Genomic DNA, 20,242 nt, shown 5'->3' with positions numbered 1-20,242 from the left:
GCTGTGTACTAAGACTCTGCATCATAATTTACCACAGTGATATTTTGGGCATCTGAATTAAAAAAAACGGCCGTATCAACTTGGGTGACAATGAACGTTTGCGACACCAAAAACTGCGATGGGGGAATCAGCTCCAAAAAAAGGGCAAAGACTGGGAAAGTGGTGGTGACTGTTTTCTAGGATAGTTGTGGAATTGTCTTAACCAAATATCTTGAAAAATGAAGAAAGAAAAAAACGACAGGTGCATACTACGCATAGTTACTTGATAAACTGAAAGTATAAATTGCAGAAAAAGGCAACACTTGCAGAAACCAAAAAAAAAAAAAATGGTTTCGCCAAGACAATTCACTAGCTCACACCTCAACGATTACCACGGGGAAAACCTAAGAATTGAGATTTGAACATCCTGACCACCCTCCTTACTCACCAGATGCAAACACAATTGAATTTTTTTTTGTTCCCTAGGCTAAAAGTTTCGCTCGGAGGACAGAGATTTTTGTCGAATGAGGAGGCCATCACTTTCGTAAACAACTAATTTGCACAGACTTAGTCAAACTATTGCTGAAAAACAACTGCGCGTCCAAAATGGCTGAAATTTCAGAGAGTATATTCCAAAGCATGCGCAAACAAATTCACAATTTTTGTTGACGAATGCTGCCATCTTCATGTTGAGGTCGGAAACTTTACAGATAACCCTTGTACAGATAAACAACAAAATTGGACAATAGAGTAACATACAGATGAACTCAACGATGATACTAGGTAGGCGTGTTGTTCAGATTATCTTTTTATTATCATCGGCGGGTTCCTCTGTCTGTCGCTGTGTTGTCCACGGTTGTAGTTTGTCTATATTTGCCATTTTTGTGGCAATTGTCTCGTATTGTCAGCCCACTGAGTTCGTCTGTGCTGTACTGACTTATTCATTCTATGGAATTGTCTGTGCTAACTATACATTTAACTTTTAACATAGACTGGTTTTGGCTTGTTTGATGTGTGTTTGTGTATTCATATTTCTTTGTCCATTCTTCCGGGTTTCTCTATGAAATAGTGCAAACTAGCAATGGCGCATGTCCAAAATAATGATTAAAATCTATTTGAATATAGGCAGTACAATTTTGGAGGCAACATTTTTCCCCTCACAGCTTGATTTCGCAACTTATCTCCCTGATTGGTCTATGGTTGTGGTCAAGTAGAGTCAAACCTGTGGTCATGTTGATGGGCACCTGCAGTCTGAGAAGCGCAATGTCGTTCTTGAGGTATGGGCTGTTAAACATTTCGTGACGAATCGCAGTCTCCACAGGAACATCTACGACTGGATCAGCGCAGTAGTGCAACATCTGGTCGCAATCGGGCTCGGTAGCGAGGTTATGTTCCCCTAACCTCACTACCTCCCTGCAACAGCCATAGGTTAAAAGCAATGGTTCCTCGTGAGAAATTGATGGAGAAAGTGGAAGGAGTCGTAAGAGACAGAAGAATGGTGGAGTAGATCGGAGATTGGACGAGTGCTTAGGGGAGGAAGCTGTGTTTTAAAGAAAAAGGCCTATACATCAATGGTTCGCTCCATGCTGGAGTACGCAGTGGCAGTGCATGACTCATATACAGTAGTGCTGGAGTGGGAGCTGGAGGGGGTGCAGAGAAAAGCAGCTAGGTGGGTGAAGGGAAGGTAAAGGAGAGTTGATGGTGATGAAAGGGGAATGCATCTAAAAAGCCCAACAGGGCTGATGAAGGAAATGGGATGGGAGAACCTAAAGAACAGGCAGGAGGAGAGGCTAGTTAGGATGTACCAAGTGCTGAGTTGGGTGGGAGGGTGGGGTGAGATGTATCAAGTTCTGATGGGGAAGCCTATAAGTAGGAGAAAGAACATTAGGAAGGTCTTTAAGGAGCGAAGAGAAACTGCAAGGGGAATGAATGCTATGATTGTGAGAACGATAGGGGAATTGAATTTACTGGAGGAGGAGTGTGTGTGTGGACTAGGAATATAACTTAGTTCAGGAAAAAGTGAGAATAAAGTAGGGGGAATGCTTGCCACTGTGTTTTTTGCTCATTCGCAACAGAATCAACAATAATAAGAGAAGTAAAGAGTCGCAGAGCTGTAGAATGTATGTATGTGTATATAATATTTAATTTTTAAAATTAAAACACTTAAATTAATTTTTTCAGTATTTTTTTGTTTGTTTTAATAACAAACATAATGAAAAGCAACCCGATTCACGAAGAGCTTCTAGTGCAACCTTTATCAGAGTGATGGTATATTAAATCATTTATTGACACTGCTGCTACTCCTCCTCTTAATACTAGGTAATGCCTAGCAGCATTTCAATGCATCGTACAATTTTTTTTTGTAATTTGTTTCAAGTTGGAACACCTATACAAAGCATATCCCTATCCCACTCTAATTATCTATATATATCTATGCCTCTATACATTTCTTTATCTCTCTATCTACATTTATATATATATACACACACCTCTACCTCTCTCTACCTCTTTATATATATTTATGTAAATATATATCCCAAAGTATCTCTATCTCTCTCATCAATATACCTTTATCTCCATGTACCTCTATCTCTATATATGTCTGTATATCTATACATCAATTTATCTCTTTATCTATATCTATATCATTCTTTATACCTCTCTATCTCCCCCTTTCTCTACATCTCTATATCATTCTACCTCTCTCTATCTTCTTTCATATTTAATTCAATTCAGTCATGAGTGCGTCCTCACACAATGAAATGACATAAACTGCCGCTAAACAATGTGAAATAAACACATCTTGAAAATATTCGCGCAACACATACTGTAAAATGTTTGTACTACTTGAAAAACCTTCGCGGGCATGCGCATAACAATTCACTAAAGTTTCACCGCAATCGGATGAATGGTTTATCAACGCATACGGGACAAACAAAAATGCACAAATATTAGCCCTTATACATCTACTATTTGTTTTGCTATCTAATTGCTAATCAGTTGACTTCAACTTCAGAACAGACACCCACTTTCTTAGAATAATACCCCCATGGATAAGACTCGCGTGCCACCATTATTGTCCGGACCGTAGAAAAGAGGAACTGTCATAAAATATTTACTGATAATTATCCGATACGACTCGCGCGCCATTGTACGTTGTAGACAGTAACTTTCCTCGTGCTTCTAAGGCCAAGTGTGCAAAATTTCATAGAGATCGGATGAACGATGCGTTAACAATGAAATGGCAAAATAACATCAAGAATAATGAAATTCTGCTTTAAAGAATTTACTTTATTGAAATCTCACGTAGACAGTGACCTTCCCCGTGTTTCAAAGGTCAGGTGTGCAAAGTGTAATCGCAATCGGATGAATAGTTTAGGAACGCAAAAGGGACAAACAATCATAATATAACAAACAAACAAACACACATACATATATATATATACATTTTACAGATCAAATTCAAGAATATTAAACATATTTCATAAACAAGGGTGATTAAGTTAAAACACGTTTATTTCACAAGTGGCAAACGTAGTGGACGTTGCTGTGAGCGGATCAGTTTTCTCGAGGTGCTCTCATTCCCCTCAAAGATGAATTTCGTTGTTGCTCAATTTCAGTGGTTTATTCATTATCTCTCTTAAATACCTGGATGTCAACAAGACGTACTTCATTCATTCGCAAGTAGGAATAATACGCAACGGAAATAAATAAATAGCTCAACAGTACATTAACTAGAGTTTTGATAGTTTCAACCAACTACTGCAAGGAATGAGGCGTACGTACAAGACAGCCCCCTCAGGCTCCAAGCAGTGGGCGGCTGTGAGGATATACCGCCGGTTTATCAGTGTTCCTCCGCACAGAAAACTTACGGTGCCATCTCTCACTGAAACAACAATACTATAGTTCAAGTGGTTACAAATTCACAAATCAAGTATCAATGACAACAACGAAACTAAAAATATCAATACTACAGGTCTAGTGGCACAAATGACAGATTAAATTGCAACAATAACATAGTATAAGTTTTAACAATACTATAGCCAAAATAGAAGTAAATACACAGTTACATGCACGATTTTACAGCTAAAGTAGAAAACAAGGTCAAACCTAGTTTAAATAACAATTGCTTAAGTGACATGCACAAAGAAAATTGGTTGCATCAAAAATTGTTTCTTTTATGTACCAAGACTCCCCTCATATGAGTTAAACAAACATTTCAAATATATCGTACAGTATTAAAATGATTAAGCTTTAGCTTGACGAAATATGCTATAAATTTACTTAAAGTGGTGAAAGCCAGTATTTTAAAGGTATGACTTATTGAACAATTAAAATAATTATTTTTAGATTTGTATAGCAGTGATAAAATGAAACTCTACCATAATTATGCCAAAATGGTATTGTACCACATAAACTAAATGAGGCATAACCAAATTAGTCACACCAAACAATTTCTAATAATTACATCAATATGAAATTAAAATTGTATTTCAGGTTATCTGAGCTCATACAAAATATATATGTTAACTGAATGTCCATTCAATTACATGAGGAAACAAACATTTGTGTTAAAATTAAAAAAAAAAAGAATTGTTTATAGTAGACGGTTTTAACATGTTAATAACTGAAGGAAAAGAATTTGCTTGTTTTCTGGGTTGTAGCAGCGTCGTTAGCGAAAATATCACCGACGTTGCTTTTGCCATCACCTGGGAACAGCTATCTACTGAGATCTCCGTAGATAACGTCTCCCTGATGATGGCGACTGTGTCGACCGAACGTCGGTGATATTTTCGCATTTATCGTGGCTACAACCCAGAAGTCAAGCAACTCCAGACAATGACCACGAATGCATGCGATCTTTATTACTGAAGGAAATGGTGAACTAATTTTTTAAGTTTAAAAAAAATCAGATGTTTTGTGTGCTTTACTCATACTACTGACTATTATTACCGAAGTGGGGTTATTACGTCTGTAGCCAAGCAGAGCCATCCATGGAAACTGGCCGAAAGATGCATCCTGGCCATTGGTAATCCTGTTGGACGTGGATAGCCCACAGCCCTCCTGTGGCAACAACTTCATTTTCTGATTCACACCCTGACTGCAGCAGCCGGTGGCAGCCCCTGAAGAAGGCGTGCTGGAGTTGTTCGAGGTCACATGCTCACGCGCGACCGTTGAGTCAGGAAGTATTGCTGGCGTGGAAATCCTCTTGGAAGAACCATCAGCGCTGTGACGCGAACTCTCTGATCCACCGTGCGAAGGGTACACAGTGATGTGTGACCTGTTGCGGGAATCTGCAGTTCCATTGCTTCGATACGTAGCGCCATCGCGAGAGTTAGTCCAGCCGGGAGGATCTGGATCTGGAATTATGGGGTCCTCAGTGCCCCGGCCTGAAACGGGGATCTGCTCAGGGGCTTTGCTTTCAGCCTCGTTCGGTTTCCATCCTGGATGCCCAGAAGTGTCGTGGACTGGGTCAGTTGGAGGTGGCGGGAGACAGCACACCCTGTCGTCATCCCGTCTGCTTCTTTCGCAGATGAAGACTATGTCGTCTCCTCGCTGGTCACCACCACTGCATTCGGGAAAGGGGATACATTTCAGTGGCTCGAGACACTTCTGCGTGACCACTCCTCCGTCCACCATGAGAGCTGCACAAACAAACAAAACAATACTGTTATTTTACTAAACTCCCGAGGATCTATGCATTACAAAACTTTCTAAAATAATAGTTATTCCCAGTGAGACAGTGATTACATGCAATATGTGAAATTCTGGCACTGATTCAGTTGAAACTGCCCATATAAGGGACAGATATTTTATTCCGACAAACATAAATAATGTGTAACATGAGTTACGAGTAATTAAAATGAAGGGGATTTTAAACACTGCTGTAAACATATCACAATAGTGTCAGCATTGACCAGTTATCAATTACCCCTTGAATATATTGCAGTAGCTATTAAAATACGGTTTATTGCTCACAGTGGTAGCAATCAACTTTGCGAAGTTCTGGACCATTTATTATTGCGGGACTCTAATATTCTGACTCCTGGGATAAGGAGACTCTCGCTAACAAGTGCCAACCGTCTCTTGGGGAACGGCCGAGCTGGTATAGGTACAGAGCACCCTCTTGTCCTTGTAGGGGAAAAAAACTTCCCCAGAAGTCGGATTAACTACTCGATGGTCAACAGCATAGGATGCATATGGCAACAAGAAACCAGTGAATTAAATATACTCGCTTATATCATCAGAAAAATGATCATGGCTGGGTTCTAGTTCGGATATCCACGATGGTTGCCAACCATCTTAAAGATGGCACTTGAAGAAGAATATTTTGGAGAGGGGCCTTTGCAAATGCCTGAGAAAAAAGAGAGGAGAGGGGGGGGGGGTGAACGGAGAATCCACCAGCGAAAAAAAAAAATGGGGAGGACGGTGTTCTGAAATCTCTCTCCCGGAAAAATTTGAAAAATATATATTTTTTTAAAACAACATTTTTGAGTAGACCTGGAACTTAAATTTCTTCGACAATATTTTTTTATTCATCTTAATAAATATAGCTATTATTCCCTAAAAATGTATACTCGGGTTAGTTTTATAAATGCTAACGATAAAGCAGCGATAAAATCGCGTCATTATATGTGCAACTAAAACATATAAAAATTTTTTTTAGTACAAAATCGAATGTCGAAATGGATATCAAATCGATGTCCGCAAAGTTACACCTTGACCAGGACTTAAAAATAAATGCTAATAAAAATTCACTTCTTCCTTTCCCTATTGATGTCCATTTTTTTTCATGGAAAACGAGACAAATAACTAAAATAAAATAAAAATTAAATGGGTCGGCAGGGGACCCAGCTGGTCGCGGGGGTTCTGGAGGTAGACCTGCATGCCCAGCCCTGGAACGGCCTCAGTCTACTCATTACTCATTCTGACTCCCATTTCCTGCAGGAAGGCACGTCGTCCTTTGATGAGTCAACATTCTGAGCGACGACACAGCTCCGGTTACTAGCCTGAACAGCTAGGAGAGGTTGGATAGGACTCCACCGGACCACAGGTTCACAGGGTGATTGAGGGGTTCCAGTGTGATGTGGTAGATCGGGGTAGGCACCAGCAGTGCTGATAAGGTCTAAAGACTTAGGACACAGCCAACTGTCTGGTTAGCTGAGCGAGCTGGAGGGGGTGGGGGCTGAGGTGATGACTAGGCTGGGATGGGTAACCTCAGCCCCTGGTCATAGCCAGAGCCCTAAAACCTTTCCCGATTGCGTAAACGGCGTATTCCGTATCCTCGCACATGGGGGCCCCATGCCGGTAGGGCTAATGGTAAGAGGGCTGGGTAAACAAACCATAAGGGAGAGCAATCATCTAAACGATGTATAGTTTATCTAGGAAGAGAGGTCAGTGCCTATTGTCACTGGTCGTAAGCTTAAATGGGATTTATCGTTGCAATGGACCCTCGGGGTCACACTACCATATGTCCATAAAAGATTGTCCCAGTTATAAATTTTAATAGTATCAACTGTAAGTGTTGTAGAGTATTGGTTCAAGGCCACAATTAAAGAATAACTCAAAACAGTTTTAGACAAGTGCATGGGCGAGTCCAGCTTTGTTGTTTTCTCGCTTCTAGTACCACCTACAAAAAATGGTGACTCTTGAGCGTAAAGCGTTTCGTGTTGTTCAGTTTTTGCTAAGAGTGAATCTGTAATTTCAGTTCAACGTGCGTTTCGTTAAGGTTTAATTGTCGAAGTACCTGACCGTTGGATTGGTAATGATGGTCAAGACAACAGAGCTCTTTTTCGCTGGCCTCTACGTTCGCCTGAAATAACACCATGCGATTTTATCCGTTGGGTCTTTATAAAAGATCGTGCCTACGTTCTGCTGCTACCTAATGACTTGCCAGAGTTGAGACACATAATTGAAGAGGCTATTGCTTCCATTACTCCGGATGTGTTAACCAAGTTGTGGGAAGAATTGGACTTTAGGTTGAATGTGTGCCGTATAACTATAGGTGGCATGATGAACATTTGAAAGAAAAAACTAGGTTAGTTTACCTTTAATTTAATGTATTTTTTGTTGTAAATAGTCTATACCATTGAAACTGGACCATTATATTATGAACACAGTGTCTTGTAGCGAGGTTTGGGTGGTCCACCTCAATGCCAGCATCGGTGGCGGTCCTAGATTTGTTGGTGCCCTAGGCCATTTTCTCAGGGTCCTAATATTTTGTAGAGGGGCCTTACGGGAGGATCTGGGAGGGAGGAGGTATAGAACAGCCTTATAATAAATTGGGCAGGGAAATTATATAAATAAACTCTTAAAAACTATGGTTTACTTTGAAAATTTTGATGTTCTTTCGAAAAAAAAAATATTCTCACGTAAGTTTTATTAACGCTACCGATAAAATTCCTGTGAAATTGTGTCATTTTATGAGGCAATAAAATCAGTTACGGTTTTTATTGTAGGAAATCATGAAAAGGCAACTGAAATTGAGAGGTACCGATCTGCACCTTAAATCAAATGCGATTAAATTTTTTTTTCTTTTCAAATTAACGGCCTTATCTATCACAGAAAAACTAGTTGAAAAGGACCATTAGAAAGAAAATGGCCAGTGCGAGGCCCCAGAGTCGCCTCTGCACAGCTCGACTAAAATGTGTGAGCACCAAGTCCATGATAAAAAAAAAACACAAAGACAGAATGAGAATATTTGATGCTGCTTTGTACATTTATACTTTTTACTTGTTTTAGCGGAAATCATCTAATAATTGGCATAACAAATTATGAAAGACAATTAAATAAAAACCAAAATATATAGATATTCAGTTTTCTTTTATCAAGCCAAATCATTAAATTTCCATGCGTGGACGTTAGAGTTCTAAAAGTCTATTATTCCCTGAGATTTAAGTGTGACAATAAATTTTTATTTTTATATTCAACTATAAAGAAAACGTGATCATAAAAATTATATAATGGTTAAACTGGACCCCTGCCTTCACAAAATCCTGGCTATGGGCTTTTCAGAGAACAAAATTAACTTGAAGGTACCATTACCTTCAGATTCAGTGTGCAACTGTGTTACATAGACACGGTCTTTAAATGAGTCTTGCAATAGGGAAGAATGAATTCACACAATATGCCATTGCTAGTTTATGCTGGTTGTAATAGAAAAAATCTTTAGGCATGTACAACACATATGAATACAGCATATTCACACACAAAAAAAAAACAATAATATATTAACTAATTTAAAATTTTACACATGCTTAGACAAAACATATAATTACGTGGAAATAAAGTCAGATAAAATGAAAGCACAGACGAACATGGTAGGCTAACGACGACAAGTCAGTTGCTACCAGAACAGTAAATATAAAATAAACTGCAACATAGCGACTGACGAACTCGGTGATAAAACTAACAGGTAATTTGGACGGGACATAAACAATAGAACAGAATAACCCAGTCATTAAACTAAATAGTCCACTAAATGACAGCACAGACGAACAGTGGAACAGTGTAGGCTTTCTATTAAAAAAAATAATTGCGATATTTCGGGAACTGGCATCTCATCCCAGATTCATTAACACAAAAATCTTATTGCGAACACTTTTTTTCCTTTTATAACACCACCGGCGTTCAAACAGGATATTAAGCAAATAACATATATATTATTACGATTTATAATGTGAGGAACTGGTTCGTATGGGAGAGCAAGATTAGGTTTTTTCACAGTTATATTAATTACTAATATTTACATTAATTACAAAAATTGTACTTCAAAATGTTTGTTCACTAATCAGTAGCACTTAAAAATGTAAATTCTCAAGTCACTCAATGTCTATCAAGTTCCGCAGTCCGCACTCCTCACTGGAGCTAGGCTCAAGAGTAGTTCGCCCCTTACTTCGCCTTGTACACACACACAGTCTCGCGCCACTCAGTCGCCGCACTCTCTCGCAATCCAGTCGAACTCCGCGTCGCGCCACTCACGGAGAGGGATCGGAGGGGGGGGGGGGGGTGGTCTCTCACCATTTCGCCGATGTCGCACTTCCCTTCGCTCATGGAACTCTCCGAACTCTCAGATCTCGCTCGGAACTCACGCGGAATACCCGTTGCTTAAGTACTAGTAGATCGTCTTTCCATAACCGACGAGAGCGGTGATGACGAGTCACGTCATCCTGGGCCGACCCGATACCCGAACAGTCCAGAAGGGCGGTGTCAATTCCATCTGCTCTGCGCGGCAGCCCGCGAAATTCCCAAGGCCACTCAGCGATAGATAACAGTGACGATAAGTCAGTTGCAACCAGAACAGTAAATGTAAAATAAACTGCAACACAGTGACTGACGAACTCGGTGATAAAACTAACAGGTAATTTGGACGAGACATAAACAATAGAACAGAATAACCCAGTCATTAAACTAAATAGTCCACTCAACGACAGCACAGACGAACAGTGTAGGCTTTTGCGGACAATGTGCGGGAATGGAGGGGGGAGGAGGTAGCGATGACCCTTGTAATCCGACCAGGCACATGTGGCATGCCTTACGTCAGTGGACCACACGTGACATTGTGTGTGATGCCAGTGGCCTGGCAGGGCCGTCAGCCAGCTCCGAAACTGGCGCGTGTCTAGTTCCTGTCTGCGTTATACCACTGCCCCCTCCTTAAACCTGTTCGTCCTGAACAGTAATGCATCCCTTCCAGAATATTCCCTCAACCAGTCCAAATGTACCACTTTTATTCGTCCCCTCTTTCCTCTCTGGAAGCAGTAAACCACATCATTTTGCCACTTCAAGACTTCATACGGGCCTTCCCAAGCTGCTTAAAGCTTAGGGCACCTTCCCTTCCTTCGTTGCGGATTGTACAGCCACACAAAATCGCCCCCCTAAAATACGGTAAAGTTAGTCTTCAGGTCGTACCTCATCATCATTCGACTCGTTGCTAATCGAATATTTTTGCAAGTTCCTTCATGTAAAAGCGCCATTCATTCCTGAAGACGATTTACATTATCAGTGGTGCTGGTCGGCTCCCTGCGAGGTCAACCGAATTTGACCAAACTTGACATCACAGGGCAGCTTCAACTCCTGTCCGAACACAATACTCGCAAGGGTCTGCCCAGTGGAGTCATGGATGGCAGATTTATATGCCATTAGAAACAATAATTGGATGTGTTAATCCCAATCCTATTGATGCCTGGCCACAACCTTGACAAGGTGTTCCTCAAGAGTTCTATTAATCCTCTCCACCATGCCATCGGACTGGGATGTAGGGCTGTAGTCCTGGTTTTAATTATTTCCAGCAAACAACACACCTCCAATATTGTCTACTTGAAACTGCAGACTCAAAACTGCGGCCTTGGTCTGAGTGGAACTCCATTGGTACCCCATATCTGCAAATGAAGTTGTTGACTATTGCATCTGTAATGGTAGTGGCTTCTTTGTTAGGAAGTGCAAAAGCCTCTGGCCACTTGCTGCATTAATTCGTTGCTACCTGAACATACCAGTTACCATCTTTAGTCTTAAGAAATGGTCCAAAAGGGGCTGCCTACATTGTAGGCCCTCATTTTCCCACGACTCCGGTGTTGTGGCCCCTTTTTAGCCAAGCATTCTTCATATTGTCTACACCAAGTTTCCACATCCTAGCGACACCTCAACCAAAAGGACCGTTAACAGGTCTTGGCTAGAGTTTAGTTCACCCCCAAGTGACCATCATGGATTTCTTTCAACACCTCTGCCACTAGACTCTTTGCAAAAAGTAGTTGCATTGTAACTACTTTTCCATTTGGACAATCCCATGCCCTCATTAGTAGCCCATTCACCATCCTAAAGAAATCCCACTGCTCAGTAAGCTTTCACAGCTCTTCGGTCACTGGAGATCTCATGCGATATTGGACATCCAGTACCATTCTCTAGCCAGCTTATAATATGTGCCAGGTCAGGATCTTGCGGCTATGCTGCTTTCAAGCTGGCATTATCCCATTTATCTTCCCAATTAGTTGTTGTTGGGCGAACATCTTCGATTCCCTCATTTTTCTCTGCCCTATTGCGATGGTTGCAGACAACATTGCAAGGTCTTCGGGAGAGGGTGAGGCCGATCCCATCTGGTCCCAAATTCCCACTGCAAGCACCACTCTATTTACCAAGGTAATGATACACAAGGCAAGCTTGCTTGCCCAAATGGGGCCTAGCCTGCATATTAGAAAATTACAAAGGAAAGACAACATAATTGTTGACACATTGAAGGTGGCAGAACATAACAAGACAAGTAAATTAAATTAATTGTTACTTTATTCTGATCTCTGGACAAAATTATCCAACATAAAAAATACATTTCATAACCTCATTCATATAAATATATAAATACATACAAAAATAGATACCAATCATTTTGGTTCAGGTACAAGAAAAATGTCCCATAAGTTACTTTATCTCACTTAATAATACTAGAATATTTACTTTATATGCGATTATTCGCAACAAATATCCTGAAAACAAACATTATGTACTTGGACAATTTATGTAATTTAAGGTCTTGGAGAGCTATGGAAAACTATCTGAAAGAAATATGGTCGCCAACAGTTTGCGGCACTGAATATGACAATCACGAGCACCCAGATTCAAACATTAACTCAACAAGGTGCATCGTAAAAACAACTTCAAAAAAATTGTCACATAATCCAACAAAAATACAACCAACATTACCAAATACACTTATATAATATTCTAATGGCTATTACTGAACATATCAAATCAATGCATAGCTCTCCAATAACCTGCATTTTCTCGGGTTATCATCTCTCTCTGTGCGTATATGCGATGTCAACAATCCATGGCGAGTCTAGTAATGGTCCTGCAGCTCCATAACTAACGGCCCAAATCCCCAAATTTTCTCCCCCTCTTTCCCAACTATGTCTCTCACTTGTCTGGGAAGAAACAGAAAATCGGAGACTATAATATAATGTTATAGAATGTTCTTCTCTGTAGTCCAAACAATCGATCCACAGTGGTATTCTTCTTCTTACTAAGATCTGAGTTGGTACCCCTGAGTTTGAAACTGTTTTGGAAAGAACCTTCTGAATTTTGGTTGGAGTTGCCTGCACCCAGCCGTAGCCTGTCTATGACTTGTGATGTCGCAAGATGTTATGTCCACATGGTAACAACAGGTAAGGTTATGTATTTTCTCTCATGTCCTTAATGTTTTCCCAAAGTAGAATTTAAACATGAAATGTCTCGTGACCAAACACATGGTCACAATGGCATCGGCATTACTGTGAATTTGGCCTTTCCTGTGTTCTATCCGAAAATAATATTGTTGTATCTGTTCAGTCCACCTAGCAAGTTGTCCTTCTGGGTTCTTAAAATGTAGTAGCCACATAAGTGCGGCATGGTCAGTGCATAAAAGGAATTTTCTTCCATATTAATATGTGTGGAAATTTTGCAGATACTTCACTACAGCCAAGGGTTCTCATCTTGTGATGCAATAGTTGCGTTCAGGCTTGGAAAAAACTTTGCTGGAGTATACTATTACTTGTTCATTTCCATCTTGAACCTGGGAAAGTAGAGCACCCAACCTCTTTCCACTTGAATGTGTCGAGAATATACTCTCCATGTTGATGGCGGTATGCAAGTATAGAGCTAATGAACACGATATCCTCGAGGTCTTGAAAGGCAGACTCACATGCTGAAGTCCATAAAAATTGTCTCTTGTCCTCGGTCAGCTGATGCAGTAGTGTTGCAATTGTCGAGAACCCAGGCAAAAATGGCCTATAGTACGTACAGAGTCCTAAGAAACTCCTTACTTCATGCTTATTCTTATTTTGACGCCACTCCTTAACAGAACGGATCTTCTCAAGATCTACTCACACTCCATCCTGTGATACAATATGTTCCAGGAATGTTACCTCATTCTGGAACAACAAGCACTTCTTAGGACTCAACTTACGGTGAAGCCTGTCGAATACATCCTGCAGATTCCGCAAATGTTCCTTCACTGTATCTCCCAACCCAATAATATCGTCCAGGTATACTAGGCAAGTCTTCTAAGTCAAGCTGTGCAGGAAAAGTTCCATTAACCTCTCAAAGGTTCCATGAGACTTCCGTCGGCCGATGGAAGTCGCATTCTCAAAATGACTCCCACCAAGAGCCGTGCGTATACCAAAAACTAAGGTGTTACACATCAAAAAACACTGTGCTGCGATGACGCACCAAGGTGAGAGGCAGCGCGAATAGTGAACCAGCATGGTTATAAACCCTCGAGATTGCAGTTTTTTAAATTAAAATAATTGTTCAATTCAAAATATTTTAAGTACTAGAGATTAAATTAATGTTTGATACAATGCAAATCCTGTACTTAATTATTGTTAGCTACTAAAAGTATGTGAATACAATTTTAATGAAATTACTTTTAATTGGTTTTCTAAAGCCCAAATTCCTCCGAAAATCTTAAATTGTGCGGCTCCATCAGTGTCTGACAGGTGTGTATGCAGAATTTCGTTTAGGAGGAAAGGGGATAGAAACACTTTGCCAATTTCCCCAAACCAAAGAATTTAAGAAAAATACACTCACTGTGAACCTATTTAAGTTATAAAAGTACACATAAAATTTGTTTACTGATTTAATATATATTTATAAATGTATGTATAAACATATTTATACTAGGTATGTATAGTATGACAGTTAAAATATTGATTTATTATTATACACATTCGTGTTCCAAATTCACTGTGTTTTATGCATATTAATCCACAGAATATTTAGAATAATATCAAAGTGGAAATTGCTTTGAGTAATCAAGATGGCTTACCTATCAAGAACAATATGATGGGAATTCTCAAGTCGTATACTGCTCCCATTTCTATTAACCTGCAAAGAAAAAAAATGTTAGGACACTGACATATCACAATGACTTGATTTAATGGGCTGCATATTATAACATTCGTATGTAACATACTGGGGAAACGAAAATATTAATAAAAATAATAAAAGTACTTATAAACAGTCATTTAGTCAAAGTTGATATAAAAACCTGAATGTTTAGTAACTTATGCTATGCATGCATCAGTAACAGTTTTGTATTTTGTAGATGGTATTTGTTTACTCAATCCTTACTTATTATTACAAATAAGAAAGGATGTTTGTTGGTTGGTCCATCTTTCAAGCAGCAATGGAGCAATGGATTGACATGATTTTTTTAATAGAGAAAGTTTATGGGCTGGAGAGTGACATAGGCTCTTTTTTATCCCTGAAAAATCATGGTTCCTGTGGGATAGACATGGATCATAATGCAGATGGAAGCATTGCAGCCAGGTGGAACCAAGTGCAAATGGAGCTAAATAGAGATGGAGCCAAATGCAGGTGGAGGCATTGCCGGTCGCCTTGTAGTCATTATCGAATCTGATTGGTAAGCTTACATTTATAGTCACTAAAATATATTCAAATAAACAAATGAAAAATGGTGGTTTTTTTACTCTTGTATTATACCAGCGATCGTGAGTAAATAATCATAGCCCAGACGTTGGTGGTCTTAGTTTGTTACTAGCTGCGACAATGTAAGGATCCCTCGGTAGTATTGTCTGACATATTAGTCTAGTAATAGTCTATTACTGTAAACTCTATGAGCTCTTTAGCATCATTAACGCCGAACTTGTTGTAAATTGTGCCATCGACGATGCAGACCTCGATGACGATGCCAACAACTACGCAGAACTTGAATGAATGTTCAACGACATCACTACAGGAGACTTAACAGGCGTGGTTCCACCAGCAGAATAGACTTTATGCCTGCAGTGCTGGCTGCAGTGGAAACCTCGACGAATGACGTTTCGTCAGCGAAGGAGACTTCAATGGCTGCAGTACTAATAGCATCAATGATGTCCACTGAAGGTGCCTCGGCATTTTTCGAACATCGATGTCATACTGTGGCAAAATATTCCCGAACAACAATAATGTTCGACGACACGAGAAAAGAGAATGTGCGAAGAATCCACCTCGCAAAAACTTTAGTTTAAAAAAATGTCGCAAGCAATTTGCAAGAAATGATAAGTTTCAAATACACTTGAAGATGTGCAGAGGTCCTGCTGCGCGGCAGAAAATAAAGGTTTCGCTACAACAGCGATTGATTGATGCGCTTAAGAGTAAACCTGGAATTGGTACCAAAAAATATAGGTCCCTGGCTCAGGCCTGAAAAAAAGCCCGTTGACAACGACTAGACATCCTTGCAGCTACTACGATATGTTGTTCATATTTGTCCATGATGCACAAAGACACGAGAGGAGTAAATGCGTGAAGAATCATTTTCGAATGAAGTTTCGCTGCGATAAATGCCATGTTTTTACTTGTAAAAACTGTAAAGGCGAAGTCCGTGTGCCTACTGTGAGACTACCTGAGGATGTTTCGACTCCTCGGTTTAGGTTAAAGACTCGTATGCATACAAGCACACAAACGGGTGTTGGTATGACGCCTAGTAGAGTCTGTGCTTGGTGCATTACAGATAAATGATAATGGGTTCCCTTGGATAAATATACATTTCGTGGAATGTTGAAAGACTTCTATTATATAAATATATTTGGTGAGTACTTTTCTTGGCGATATCAAGCAGAACATAATCATGTTACAGAATACGTAGCAATGCACGGATCTTCAAGACATAACTTATGGTTGGACTGCGTACAAGATAAACCCTATACGTTCCTGGACAAAATGAAGAAGTGCGCATTCAAGATAGTGAATACTCCCATTTACAATTCCGACGAAGTGAGTCTGTTAAATACAATTTTGGAATATTTTTCGAATTTCTAAATTAATAATTAATGATTTCAAATTGGTGGCCAATATGACCGACAGGATGTCGGATTTTACAGTAAAAAATAATACTGCACTCTTGCGGGTAAAAGTTAAACCAATACTGTGGCAGTGATCTCTAGCAGATGAAAACAAGATAGCGGATCCAAGATGGTCACTATGACGTCATGCTGGAGAACGTAGTATCTGCCTTGGTAGTGTGGTGGGAGGTCAGTCTGCTGGTAGCCTCTGTGAAGGAAAGACCCTGTCACCTATTTATTTACCCTAACCAGTTTCGAACCCAAGACTCCATGACGTGATTTTTTTTATTAAAATGTTATCACAAAGAGATTAAATATATTTTTTTATGAATTTAAAAACTTTTCCCGATTTCCTTTGTTAAAAATTATTGAATTTCAAGTTGGCGGATGTGACGTCATAATTCAAAATGGCTTTCGGCGTCATGTCAAGGTTCCCTCCAGAGGCTTATTGGAGGCTTGTAAATGGGAAATTGAATCTCTTTCGGAAACCTTTTAAGCCTTTGACTTTTTTGGGAAATTAAACGGGAAACTTTCCTCAAAAAAGAAATTTTCTATATTTCAGATTTTTGAGCAGTCATTTTACCAATTTAGGGCAAATTTTGAAGGTAAAAGTCAAATTTCAAGGTCAATATAATTAAATATGCCTGCTTGAACGTCACAGTCCAAGATGGCAAACTCATCCTACTCCCGTCCTTTTTTTTTTTTTTTTTTTTGGTAGATTTCAAAGAAATACTTTATAATGTAGCCGTTACCATAGTGCGACTTCCGGAAAATATTTATATAGTTTTTCGTTTCATGGTCCATAGACCCAAAAACCATCATCTCAAAAGGTTTTTATATATACATATGTATATCACAATTTTGTGGACACGATAAATGCCACAATTTTTCACAAATCACATCGAAACTGATACATAAAATATAATTGTGGAAAATCTCGGTCGAGTTCGTTAAGGAACAATATTCGTCTAAAGGGGTAGAAACGGGGAAAGATTTTTGAACAGAAAATTCGCTGTAACTCCCATTATATGTAATAGATTACATCCATTTGAACGATTTATAACTCGTATGAGTTATAGCAAAATCTTTTGTCTGTATAAATTTTTGATATGACCAACCATAACTGCAAAGGAGTTGAAAAAACAAGGGTTGGAAGACAAAAAAATCATAACTCCCTTCGCAGGCACAACATCGAATTCATTTGGATATTATGTAAATCTTATAATTTTTATCTAAAACTTTTAACTGAAACAATTTTTGATTAGACGAACCATTGCTTCAAGGGAGTAGTATATAATAGTGCATCCTTCCTCCATGGAAGCCGCTGGCAGACTGATCTCCCACTACTTATGCCAAAGTATATATAACGTCAACTAGTATGACGTTACGACCGCCATATTGAAAATCTATATTTATTATCCGATTTTATTGAAAAAAGTTCTAAAATTTATAAAAAAATTAATAATCAAAATTACATAAAAATATTTTAAAAAATACAGTTGCATATTTCGTTACGGTCGCCATCTTGAAAATCCATAATTTAAATGCTAGAAATTCCGAAAAAAATCCAAAAAATTACTAAAAAAAATACCTACTTCAAATGATTAGTTATTTAAACGATTTCGGTCATGGTTAGATTTCCAGCGAGAGTAAACTAGTAATTTATTAATGTATTAAAAAAAATCTCAATAAAAAGTAATAAAAACGTCTTATGTCACACCTGGCATTTTGAATTATGTCACCACTGTATCAATTATCGTTATGGATGCAATCTTGAAAATCTTTATTTATTATCCAATTTTAATGAAAAACAGTTAAAAATTCATCAAAAAAATTAACTTATTAGAATACTGATTTATTAGAACGATTTCCGTCCTTGGTTCGAAACCGGTAAGAGCAAAAGATAAAAAACGACAGATCCTTATTCCACAGAAGCCACCTAGACTGACCTCCCACCACTAATACCAAGGTATATACCGTCAACTGGTATAACGTCATGTCCGCCACCTTTTCTTCGTCCACTGGAGGCCACCATCTTGTTTACGTCTGCTGGAGTGCACTGACGCCATGTTAGTATAATTTTCTGTTCACCATACCTTTGACCTCGGCTGTTGGCATGGAACTTTGACCTTGACCTTGAAATTTGACTTCGACCTTGACGATCATCATGGATCCGATATTTTGTGTTCAGTACATGCTACCAGGAGCTACCACCTGCTAGAGGACATTGCCAATATTTTGTTTTCTTCTGCTGGAGGACACCATCTTGTATGTGTACTGGTCTTATAGAGTGCATTACCATCATTCTAGTTTTATTTAAACAGGCTAGAGTGCAGTAAACATGTATTATTACTGAGGTTGCCACCATCAAGAAATTTGGGCGCCATTTTAGAATCGTGTAATTATTTAGCTAGAGATTCGGGAGAAAATCAGAATTTCATCAAAACATTCACTCATTAGAGTAATGATTGATTCGAAACTTGGTTCAATCCCAGGACGATACAGAATTAAATTAATATAGCTTCAATTTAGCATAATAGTAGCAGGTTCTAAAATAAAGCAGCGCAAGTTCTTTTACAAAATATTTTTTTTTTACATATCTTATATTCCACTACAGAAACACTTGCGAAAGTTAACAATAACATAAACATTTAGTTCCGCATCGGTGTGAAATTACTAATTCTAAGCTCCAATCGGTTATTCTAGACAGAGACCAACCAGAACCTTTACTGACATAGTCCTCATCTTCTTGAAAGAGTTTCTGGATACCGTGTTTAAAAGTTTGCTTCACATAGTTAGAACTGTAAATTACTGCAGCCGATGTCTTGAATGCACATTTCTTCACTTTGTCATCGAACGGATATGGTTTGCCATATACACAGTCCAGCCACAAGTTATATTTTAAAGGACCACTTATTTCTACATCATCAGTAAGCTTATTGATTATGTTCTACCTGATATCCTCAACTATCGTATTTAGAAAATAGTAGTCTTTCAATGTCCCACGAAATGCAGACTGCACCAAATAGAAGCCATTATCATTCAAATGTAATGCACCGAACACAGTCTTAGGTTTAGTTCCATGTCCAGATGCCATAGAAATCGGTTGCTGCACATCTGTTTTTTTTTTGTTTGTACGCTCACGAGTCTTCAACCTAAACTGAGGAGTCGTAATTTCCGTGGGTAGTTCAATAGTAGGCACACGGGATTCACCTTTACAGTTTTTCGCATGTCGACGCAAATTATCAATTCGAGTAAACCATACATAACACTCATCGCAGCGAAACTTCATGCGAGGATTCTTCGTACATTTACTCCTCTCATGTCTTCGCACATCATGGGAAAATGCGAACGACATATCACAGTAGCTGCAAGGATACCGTGGTGATGAAGACGAGCCTTTCAGACCCGATCCAGATACTGACGTTGCCGTAGTTGTACCATTTCCAGGCATA

General features: G+C 39.1%; 1 protein-coding gene across 2 annotated transcripts in view; it reads right to left on the bottom strand.

Moving 5' to 3' along the window:
- The window catches only part of LOC134527538 (phenoloxidase-activating factor 3-like), a 118,597-nt gene that overhangs the window by 11,233 nt on the left and 87,122 nt on the right, over nt 1-20,242 (bottom strand). For both annotated transcript variants that reach the window (XM_063360297.1, XM_063360296.1), the window contains exons 2-5: nt 14,771-14,829; nt 4,950-5,624; nt 3,766-3,865; nt 1,202-1,392 (exon numbers count right to left, since the gene is read on the bottom strand). In XM_063360297.1, coding sequence (XP_063216367.1) covers nt 1,202-1,392; nt 3,766-3,865; nt 4,950-5,624; nt 14,771-14,819 — 1,015 coding nt within the window. In that variant the 5' untranslated portion in view covers nt 14,820-14,829. The remainder of the gene's footprint in view (nt 1-1,201; nt 1,393-3,765; nt 3,866-4,949; nt 5,625-14,770; nt 14,830-20,242) is intronic.

Source organism: Bacillus rossius, chromosome 1 (assembly GCF_032445375.1).
Source record: "Bacillus rossius redtenbacheri isolate Brsri chromosome 1, Brsri_v3, whole genome shotgun sequence".
NCBI classification, from domain to species: Eukaryota; Metazoa; Arthropoda; class Insecta; order Phasmatodea; family Bacillidae; genus Bacillus; species Bacillus rossius.
This window is presented reverse-complemented; position numbering and strand designations above follow the sequence as displayed.